Raw genomic sequence first — 11,794 nt, forward strand, 5'->3', positions numbered from 1 at the left:
CTAATTCAAGGTGTGAGCTCTAAGGTTTTCATGAGTGGAGAATGAGACATTTGGGTTTAGGATAAGAGTCGGGATGTGCACCAAGGCAAACTCTCCCTGTCTGATCCGGGTAACCTGCTGCACTTTTTAAATATCAACCTTGGACGGATCAGGTCCACTGAGCAAATAATCAGAAACAGGCTGATGGCTCATGCAGCATTCTCGTGCAGAAGGCTTTTTCCATGGAATTGATAGCAGCACGTTACATTGAGAGGATCCAGGGATGATAACACATCCCTTTTTTCCCCTGATGATGACCTGTGGACGCTCGCCTGAGGGTCGAAACAGTGATTAACATGCAATGGACTTAATTAAATAAAATCTGCACTTTATCTTATCTAAGAGTTTTTTCCCTAAGCTCTCAACACATTGCTTCTATTCAGCCCTAGCAATGTGTTTCTAGGTCTTCTAGTGTGAACCAGGTTTTATTGCGTATCTCTGTATACCATGTATCTCAGACACTGTCAGCACCAAAAGTTTATTTACTTGCACCCCCAATTAGAATATAAATAATGATTTAAATTGCTATACATTTGTTAATGACTTATCAATTACATGGCTCAAAGTTAATCTATGCGGGTATGCACTTGAGCACCACACATAGGGCTAGTAACGCTATACAAATGCTACAGTACAATACATTACAATATAATACATGTACATTAAATAGACAAGCAGCATTTTTAAGGCCATCCTGAAAACATTACAGAGATTTGAATGTGTTCATGGGCAAACCTGTAACAGTTTTGCAGGAGATAGATTTTGTTCAGTTGTTGATGCGATAAAGAGTTACTGAGTTAAATAATTCATGCCACTAGAAACAGCCCCTCATCCGCCACTCCTGTTTGTGTTCTAAGATTGGCTACAGCAAGTAAACAGCAAATTCATAACACATGCTATCAAAGTGGGAGGTCTTTACATGGAAAAAGGAGGCTGCTTCAATAGTTCCTGAGAATTCTGACACAATGAAAGTATGAAAGAATAAAATATATTTTAGGTAAACTCTGATGGACTAAAATCTGGTACTTTGGGAACTTACGGTTAAATGACAGGCCTTCATTCAACAGTGTAATATAGCATGATAGCCCACTGCTGAGGGGCTGGGATGGTTGCTAAAGACCTGAATCCAAATGATGGGCCTGAGCCAGAGGTGACGGCCTATAACAAGAGGCAGGGCCATTAACAGCCGATATAGCCCAGGGCCGAAGGGCTATAATGCTAACAGAACACTCAATTAACTGTGGGTGGATTTATCTAAAATAGAGAAAACCAGGAAGACAAGCACTGGAATGTTGGAGCATAAGATCCATTTGCGATGTTCCTTCTAACATGCCTCTAATTGCGTCCAATCATAGGGTGTTTACAAAGCTTCTCCCGAGACTGAAACCATTTAAAGATCCTTCACTTAGGAAGGGATAAACACTTCAAGAAGCTACAACACAGAGGGATAAAGTGATTTGCCAAGGATGACACAATGTGGTCTAGAGCAAACGTCCTCAAATTACGCACTGGGCGGCATCTCGTTGGAGATCATTGGTGCAGCGCCATTTATGAACTGCAGGGCACTGTCCCTAAACTAAAGTGGAAAATATGACCCGCTGGCCAATAGAAACCAATTACAGAGCGCGGCAGTGCCTTGACGCGGCCTACCAAGAAAGGCACCGCCAAGGTAATGCCAGACTGCAGCAAATAAGGCAATTGTACATTACGGGAAAAGGGTGAAATCGGTCACTGCGGAAAGCAGTTATCTTTTCAGGAGCCAATATCAGAAGTTTAATCAGAATGTGTCGCCCTGCTGAGAGCGTAGCTCCTGCAACTTCACTCTTAAATTGTCATTCGTGGATTGCAGCAGCTGACATCCCACTGGGAGCCTTCTATCCGCCTTTAAGCATGACATTTCCAGGCACAGGATAAATATTCAATGCCCGTGCTCCACAGAGCTGGGCTCTGCTGTGTTAAGTCAAAGCACGGTTGTGAGCTCCATTACTCCCACTGAAAACTTTCAATTTGTCATTGGTTGTTAACACATACACTGATGCGGAATCACTCCCTACTATATGCAGTAGGACATATAGAAGGATTTTTTCAAGCAGAATACCTTATTTATTATGAGTTTTGTATAGCGCCTATTAGGCTCTGTGGGGCATCAGTGGGCTGTACAGTGAAGATGGTAATTAACGTCTACGTTCATAGTATATAACACTAGTTGCCAAAATGTTTGAACATTGCAATAGCTCTCCCAGTGGAGTGACAGGAAGGGAATAACAAAACAGAGAAGTCTTTTTTTACTAAAATCAAATAAAAACAGGACCAACAAGGTCATTTATGATTGCCTTTAAATGCCTCAAATGCCAAAGAAATAACCTAAAAAAACTAACACTTGCTGCTGACAAGTGCCTACACTTCCAGCTGTTGTTCGCCGAAGAGTGCAAAGGAATCAAAATCAATGTACAATGGGACATATTTATGTAGAAATCACGCAGCTCAGCTCAGCTCAGCACAGCAAGTCACCTTGGTGCACTGCATGATAGGGAAAGGGGAGGAATGTACCATATTTAAAATAATCAGAATGGGTCGTCCTGTCACAATGTGCTGCAAAGCACCAACACAGGCACCTTTGCACCTTTCTGCACAAAAAAAATCACCCAAGGCATTTTCTTCTTTCTATGTGTGCTGCAGAATAAACATATTTCTCTGTGTTACGCCTCACCTGGGGAGGGATAGCAGTTTAGATGCATTCCCAGGCCTACTACTTATGGTAAATGTTGAAATGCATCAAAATCTATGGGCGTTTCATGGGAACACCCACGCTCCACCCGTGGAACAAATCCCAGGGGAAGAGTAACGCAACGCAGCGATTTGCACGACGTTGCATTACTCTGGATTTATCAAGCCACTCACTTACATTGCTTGATAAATCCATTTAGTAGATGCGTCATGCGTGCACCCTGTTACGCGGTGCAAAAGAGACGCAACTGCTTCATAAATATGGTCCTAAGTATCTAAGAGGTCTGAACAATCAAGGTGCACAAATCCCTCAGGTTCATGCAAAGATCCTTCTTCATTGGGAGTGGGATAAGATCTCCTTACCTGGATTACAGCGGTTTGATTGATTGGTGTAAAAAGGGGACTGTTGTCATTGATGTCAGAGATGTCTATATTTAGGGTCACCGTCGATGACAAAGCTGGAGTGCCGCTGTCCCGCGCCTGAATCAGCAGTGAATATCCGGACACCTAGGGCATAGCATAAGACAAACCTTAGATTTTTTCGGACATTCTCTCTCATTCCTAAATGATGTTGATTTCATAACAAATTTAGACCTAGCAAAAGAATAACATATTTGCCAGTCAGATTGCAGTCAGTGTGGTGCTGCTTTAAAGTCTCAAAAACAAAGAGAGGGTGAGGGACTATCACTCTTGTTCCCCCAGATTAAATCAATTAAACAACAAAAGAGTGACAAGGGGATAGGGAGCAAAAAAGAGGCACGGGCAAAAACCAAAAATATTTGTTAAAAGAACCCTCACTCACCAACCTAGTTGGTGACATGCTTCATCATCGGGTTCCCACCAGAGAGGCCGAATGCCTCTCTGGTGTGCTGCGACGCCTGTGTTACAGCGGAGCGGGTTTCTGGTTGTGAAGGGGAGTGAGATTAAAAGGTAAATGATTTTAACCAATGACAAGTTTATTCTTGGCAAATCAAAAACCGATAAAAACGTGAATTGGGCAAGGTCTGGCCAGTGATGTTGACCAGGGCTTGACCAATTTTTAGGTCGACATGTTTCTGCTTATAGTGCCTAATCGGCTAAGCTTTCATCAGGACCAAGGGAGTCCCCACGGCGGTATGCACACTCTAAGGCGCACCCTAACCTGTGGAGATCAAATGGTAAAACTCACGGTTTTACCCGGGAGCCTCCTATATATCCGGGGCTCAGAAAGTCTGAAATAGAAATAAGACAGACAAACCACATATAAAGAAACATACATAGACAAAACATTGTTGGATTGCAGTTTTTTTAGAAAAGTGCTTGAGTGAACAAACATTTAATGGAACCGTGCTGTACAGCGAGAGTGGGTGTCTTGGTAGCAATATTAGCTAGCAAGACCGCAGTACGAGTGATTATTCGTTGTATCTAACTTGTGAAAAAGTGGACTGGTATTCACAAGACAAAAAACACTATTTGTGTCTAATTACGATTACTTCAAGTGATGTCAGCACTATTGACAAGGTGCAATCGTAGTGGCTAATTGGCCGGAGTGAATGTCAAACATAAAGCGAACTCGTGAAGTGGCAGGCATGCTAAAAACAAGCGTCTGTGGTGTTTGCCAGGCGCCGTTGCTCCAAAGCATGTCTAACATTAAAAAATAGCTGCATGAAAGAACCAAAAAGCCCTCTTACTTATGCTGTTGTTGTAACTAACATCATGGGTCCGGGAGGGGGGTAGTGGGCTATAGTATCTGGCGAGATAAAAAAGCAGATCGTAACTGTTATCATCTGCTTTTGGAATGAAATTTGGAAGGAACCTAATGCGGTGTCTTAGCGGTTCGTCAACTTACTTCCATGCTCGCACACTCCCGCGATCAACCTCGATCTGTCCTCCTCGGCCCGGATCTTGGTAATTGTGCGGGGACTACGGAAGTAAGTACTTCCTGGTTCTAATCACGTGATGGTTTCCAAGTACGTATAAACCAATGGGGCGGGTGAATCCGAATGCGGAAAATGCCTAGCCATTGGTTATGTCCTCGTGATTAGTACAGAAGGAGGGGCGGGTAATGACGAGTGTAAGCGTTGGATTCCTATTGGCTCTCCCCAAGAATAGGAGGTTCTTTTGGGTTGGTGCGTTTTATCTGTCAAATGCTACCATTAGAGGCATATACTATCGATGTCTGATCCCCGGTTGTGAATTCTTATGTGCATGTGCGAGTGATGCAGATAAACACTCTTTTCTTGATGTTAATATACCCTGGTTGGTATATATCGCATCGTGCGGAAAATCTATGGGCAGCATAAACGGAGGAGTTAGTGTAAATATGGTAATTTATGCTGGCAAAACACACAGAATGCAGTGTGTGCTTAAAAGAACTACACGGAGGCTACTAAGGAGTTGATGTCATGTATGATGGAATCAATTTTTCAATATGGAACCCCATGGAATATTATCATTCAGTCCTTGGAGATGAGTAGATAAGCGGTAAACCCAACGTTGTTCTTTCTCAAATAGCAGTTTTTGGTTATCTGCTCCAGGCCTGAGTTTTTCGATGATCGTCCATCTCATGTCATTTGTGGTGTGGTTCAACTGTAGATAATGTTCAGCCAATTTAGTGCTCAGTTTGCGACATCGGATGGTGCTGCGATGTTCGCAAATTCTCTGTTTTATCTTTCTACTCGTCATTCCGACGTATCTCAGTCCACATGGGCAAGTGATCATATAGACCACATCGGTGGAATTGCAATTGGTGTGCATTCTCTGTAACCATTGTTTGCCTTGTTCCAGTAGTAGGTACTTAGAGGGGGAAGTCAAATGGCAGACACTGCATGACCCGCAGGGGTAGTGGCCCACAATGGGCGAAAGGCCCCACGTACTGGTAATGGACTGATCTTGGTTTCTTTCTTGAACTTTCGGACGGGTATGTACAAGGGAGTCCTTAATACTTCTTGCTCTCTTATAGGAGAATAGTGGCTTCTCCCAATCATGTTTATTACTTGTCAGTATATGCCAATTTTTCTTTATGGACTTGCTCACTGCGTTGGAGGCTGCGTTGTAAGTTGTGACGCAGGTGAGAGGTGTAGTGTCCTGATCACCTTTCTCACAAACTTCCAGAAGAGATTCTCTGTTCTGGTTGCGAGCTCGTTTGTTACTTTTTGCCAGTATTTTGGTAGGGTATCCCCGATCTTTCAGTTTGGCAGTAAGATCATTGGCTTGTTTTTTGTACATTGAGACCTCGCTACAGTTACGACGGAGCCGTAGGTATTGTCCAAATGGCAGGTTTTCCCTCAATGGACGAGGGTGGTAGCTGGTAAAATGCAATAAATTGTTTTTTGCAGTAGGTTTGTGGTGGGTTTTAGTTTGAAGGATATCACCTACCCTGGTAATTACCACATCCAAAAAGATCATTTCCTCTTTATTGTGAGAATGTGTGAAATTTAAGTGAGGATCGCATTCATTCACCCAGTTGTAGAAATCAAGGAGGGAATCCTCCGATCCCTGCCAGATGATCAAGACGTCATCAATATATCTTTTCCAAAAGAAAATATTGGACGAAAAAGGGTTTTGTGGCGTTAGGATGAATTTGCTCTCAAAATCAAATACATACAGCCCTGCTACCGAAGGCGCAAAGTTGCTGCCCATCGATGTGCCGGATGATTGTAAAAACAGATTGCCCTTGTATTCGAAGAAATTTCTCTTTAATGCGAGTGTGGCACATGCGATCACAAAATCGCGCGGAGTTGTATGGTTCCACGTGCTGGAATCAAGGGTACTTCTGATTACATTGATGGTGTCATCCTGGGGAATACAGGTGTACAGGCTTTCAATGTCCATGGTCACCAGAAAAATTACTCCATCCGGAAGAGTGATCTCTTGGAGGAGAGCCAATAGACTTTTCGTGTCTTTCAGGTAGGTGCTAGTAGCCTGTATCAATGGTTTCAGGAAGAAGTCACAATAACGTGACAAAGGTTCCAAAAGAGAGCCAATCCCAGATACTATGGGACGTCCAGGAGGAGGTATCCTGTTCTTGTGAGTTTTAGGGAGAGTGTAAAAGTAAGGTATGATTCCCTCACTGGTAGTGAGGTAAGTCGCTTCTTGTTTGGTGATAAAACCCTGAGGAGTATAGCTGATAGGGTCATTGAGCAGACGCCTCCTCAATGACCCTATCAGCTATACTCCTCTTGCTACTGATCCAACCGATGAACTCCGCAGTACAATTCACCAACTGGTAGAAAACGCGGAAACCCAGGGTTTTATCACCAAACAAGAAGCGACTTACCTCACTACCAGTGAGGGAATCATACCTTACTTTTACACTCTCCCTAAAACTCACAAGAACAGGATACCTCCTCCTGGACGTCCCATAGTATCTGGGATTGGCTCTCTTTTGGAACCTTTGTCACGTTATTGTGACTTCTTCCTGAAACCATTGATACAGGCTACTAGCACCTACCTGAAAGACACGAAAAGTCTATTGGCTCTCCTCCAAGAGATCACTCTTCCAGATGGAGTAATTTTTCTGGTGACCATGGACATTGAAAGCCTGTACACCTGTATTCCCCAGGATGACACCATCAATGTAATCAGAAGTACCCTTGATTCCAGCACGTGGAACCATACAACTCCGCGCGATTTTGTGATCGCATGTGCCACACTCGCATTAAAGAGAAATTTCTTCGAATACAAGGGCAATCTGTTTTTACAATCATCCGGCACATCGATGGGCAGCACCTTTGCGCCTTCGGTAGCAGGGCTGTATGTATTTGATTTTGAGAGCAAATTCATCCTAACGCCACAAAACCCTTTTTCGTCCAATATTTTCTTTTGGAAAAGATATATTGATGACGTCTTGATCATCTGGCAGGGATCGGAGGATTCCCTCCTTGATTTCTACAACTGGGTGAATGAATGCGATCCTCACTTAAATTTCACACATTCTCACAATAAAGAGGAAATGATCTTTTTGGATGTGGTAATTACCAGGGTAGGTGATATCCTTCAAACTAAAACCCACCACAAACCTACTGCAAAAAACAATTTATTGCATTTTACCAGCTACCACCCTCGTCCATTGAGGGAAAACCTGCCATTTGGACAATACCTACGGCTCCGTCGTAACTGTAGCGAGGTCTCAATGTACAAAAAACAAGCCAATGATCTTACTGCCAAACTGAAAGATCGGGGATACCCTACCAAAATACTGGCAAAAAGTAACAAACGAGCTCGCAACCAGAACAGAGAATCTCTTCTGGAAGTTTGTGAGAAAGGTGATCAGGACACTACACCTCTCACCTGCGTCACAACTTACAACGCAGCCTCCAACGCAGTGAGCAAGTCCATAAAGAAAAATTGGCATATACTGACAAGTAATAAACATGATTGGGAGAAGCCACTATTCTCCTATAAGAGAGCAAGAAGTATTAAGGACTCCCTTGTACATACCCGTCCGAAAGTTCAAGAAAGAAACCAAGATCAGTCCATTACCAGTACGTGGGGCCTTTCGCCCATTGTGGGCCACTACCCCTGCGGGTCATGCAGTGTCTGCCATTTGACTTCCCCCTCTAAGTACCTACTACTGGAACAAGGCAAACAATGGTTACAGAGAATGCACACCAATTGCAATTCCACCGATGTGGTCTATATGATCACTTGCCCATGTGGACTGAGATACGTCGGAATGACGAGTAGAAAGATAAAACAGAGAATTTGCGAACATCGCAGCACCATCCGATGTCGCAAACTGAGCACTAAATTGGCTGAACATTATCTACAGTTGAACCACACCACAAATGACATGAGATGGACGATCATCGAAAAACTCAGGCCTGGAGCAGATAACCAAAAACTGCTATTTGAGAAAGAACAACGTTGGGTTTACCGCTTATCTACTCATCTCCAAGGACTGAATGATAATATTCCATGGGGTTCCATATTGAAAAATTGATTCCATCATACATGACATCAACTCCTTAGTAGCCTCCGTGTAGTTCTTTTAAGCACACACTGCATTCTGTGTGTTTTGCCAGCATAAATTACCATATTTACACTAACTCCTCCGTTTATGCTGCCCATAGATTTTCCGCACGATGCGATATATACCAACCAGGGTATATTAACATCAAGAAAAGAGTGTTTATCTGCATCACTCGCACATGCACATAAGAATTCACAACCGGGGATCAGACATCGATAGTATATGCCTCTAATGGTAGCATTTGACAGATAAAACGCACCAACCCAAAAGAACCTCCTATTCTTGGGGAGAGCCAATAGGAATCCAACGCTTACACTCGTCATTACCCGCCCCTCCTTCTGTACTAATCACGAGGACATAACCAATGGCTAGGCATTTTCCGCATTCGGATTCACCCGCCCCATTGGTTTATACGTACTTGGAAACCATCACGTGATTAGAACCAGGAAGTACTTACTTCCGTAGTCCCCGCACAATTACCAAGATCCGGGCCGAGGAGGACAGATCGAGGTTGATCGCGGGAGTGTGCGAGCATGGAAGTAAGTTGACGAACCGCTAAGACACCGCATTAGGTTCCTTCCAAATTTCATTCCAAAAGCAGATGATAACAGTTACGATCTGCTTTTTTATCTCGCCAGATACTATAGCCCACTACCCCCCTCCCGGACCCATGATGTTAGTTACAACAACAGCATAAGTAAGAGGGCTTTTTGGTTCTTTCATGCAGCTATTTTTTAATGTTAGACATGCTTTGGAGCAACGGCGCCTGGCAAACACCACAGACGCTTGTTTTTAGCATGCCTGCCACTTCACGAGTTCGCTTTATGTTTGACATTCACTCCGGCCAATTAGCCACTACGATTGCACCTTGTCAATAGTGCTGACATCACTTGAAGTAATCGTAATTAGACACAAATAGTGTTTTTTGTCTTGTGAATACCAGTCCACTTTTTCACAAGTTAGATACAACGAATAATCACTCGTACTGCGGTCTTGCTAGCTAATATTGCTACCAAGACACCCACTCTCGCTGTACAGCACGGTTCCATTAAATGTTTGTTCACTCAAGCACTTTTCTAAAAAAACTGCAATCCAACAATGTTTTGTCTATGTATGTTTCTTTATATGTGGTTTGTCTGTCTTATTTCTATTTCAGACTTTCTGAGCCCCGGATATATAGGAGGCTCCCGGGTAAAACCGTGAGTTTTACCATTTGATCTCCACAGGTTAGGGTGCGCCTTAGAGTGTGCATACCGCCGTGGGGACTCCCTTGGTCCTGATGAAAGCTTAGCCGATTAGGCACTATAAGCAGAAACATGTCGACCTAAAAATTGGTCAAGCCCTGGTCAACATCACTGGCCAGACCTTGCCCAATTCACGTTTTTATCGGTTTTTGATTTGCCAAGAATAAACTTGTCATTGGTTAAAATAATTTACCTTTTAATCTCACTCCCCTTCACAACCAGAAACCCGCTCCGCTGTAACACAGGCGTCGCAGCACACCAGAGAGGCATTCGGCCTCTCTGGTGGGAACCCGATGATGAAGCATGTCACCAACTAGGTTGGTGAGTGAGGGTTCTTTTAACAAATATTTTTGGTTTTTGCCCGTGCCTCTTTTTTGCTCCCTATCCCCTTGTCACTCTTTTGTTGTTTAATTAAGCTGCTTTAAAGTCTACACTTTATCAACACATTCACATTATTAAAGTTCTGAGCTAAAAATAAGGCAGAAGCATGTTTTAGACATCTAATCAAATGCAGGATTTTAAAATATTACAGATCTGTCCTAGACACACATGCCACATTTCAAAGATGTGGAAAACATTTGCATAATTTGCACTGTTGGAATTTAGCTTTCATAGAACAGTCAATTGTTTATGCAAAATATGAAATCATTCAATATGCATATTTTTTCAAGCTAAAAAGTGGTACTTCCTAAACACACATTTAAGCAGTGAACATATACAGCAGCACAAGTACCAATAACAACACATATAAATGACAACCCAAAAAATTCTTACTCGTTCTCTGTCCAATTTTTCCTTAACTTTTAGAAGTCCTACAACAGGGTCAATAGCAAACTGCCCATCTCGATCCCCGCTGACAATCGAAAAACGAATAAGCGCATTGGCTGGACTGTCCAGATCTTCAGCAATCAGCTACAGGGAAATGTATAAAAAATGCAAACATAAAATAAATACAATAGGAAAGAAACTTTACAGGCGTAATAAACGCAAGCTGATGCTTTTTATTTCTCGATCAACTTCCAGGTTAATAGAGTTCACATGGTAAGTGGGGTCGGGAAGGAGACATTCTTTGGGTTGATAAATGTGGGAGCTACACATTTCTGAATTGTTGAAGAAGAAGATCTGACAGATAAGATTTCATAAACAAATGGGCACTTTTGATACAGGCACATAGACTTGGGAGCAGTGGTAAGTAGAACATATGAAATGCTTGCAATATGATAGGAGCTTTGACTTGAAAACTATCGGCCTCCCTTTTAGCTCCAGGTGATCTTTGAGATCAGATTCAAATTGTGTATGTGCTCAATTTCAAATCAAACGTTTCTGGGTTTTTGGCCCATGCAATTTCCTTTCTGCAATTCCTGGAGGAATTTGCACCTCCGAAGGAGTGCGCAAACAGGAATAGCTTGCAGTAGTGCCGGTCCTAGAGACGGCTACCACATGTTGTTTACCGCTGCATGGGGTAAACTCGGAACCAGGATCAAAAACTGACCTTGTACCAAACACAAGCAGCATTTCCACCAGCCAATGTCTCCACTTGATCTTGTCTTTACAAGTTGCACATAGTAAGGCAGTTAGAAGCGAATGTGCATATTCAGTGGTATTTTGATGAAGTCAGAAAGTAGTGAATTTACGCAGAGATTGCAGTAGTTATGAGAATTCACAGCTGCGTTCTCACTGCTTGGAGTTCACCTTTGTTTCAAGGCAGATGGGCTGGCAACAATTTGCTGCCAGGTTCCCCCCTAAAAAAAAAAGTATTGTAAAAAAAGAAAACTGTGGGCCTAGAGGGCAACAAAGGAGTGGGTGGGGAGAGCAACTAGGAATGTGTGGG

At 42.9% G+C, this 11,794-nt stretch overlaps 1 protein-coding gene across 4 annotated transcripts in view; it reads right to left on the reverse strand.

Annotated features, from left to right (window-relative positions):
• Positions 1–11,794, reverse strand: part of FAT3 (FAT atypical cadherin 3) — a 748,816-nt gene that overhangs the window by 108,816 nt on the left and 628,206 nt on the right. For all 4 annotated transcript variants that reach the window (XM_085623129.1, XM_085623130.1, XM_085623128.1 and 1 more), the window contains 2 exons: positions 10,738–10,875; positions 3,130–3,273 (listed from right to left, as the gene is read on the reverse strand). In XM_085623129.1, coding sequence (XP_085479255.1) covers positions 3,130–3,273; positions 10,738–10,875 — 282 coding nt within the window. The remainder of the gene's footprint in view (positions 1–3,129; positions 3,274–10,737; positions 10,876–11,794) is intronic.

The sequence above is a fragment of the Triturus cristatus genome, chromosome 8 (assembly GCF_964204655.1).
Source record: "Triturus cristatus chromosome 8, aTriCri1.1, whole genome shotgun sequence".
NCBI lineage: Eukaryota > Metazoa > Chordata > Amphibia > Caudata > Salamandridae > Triturus > Triturus cristatus.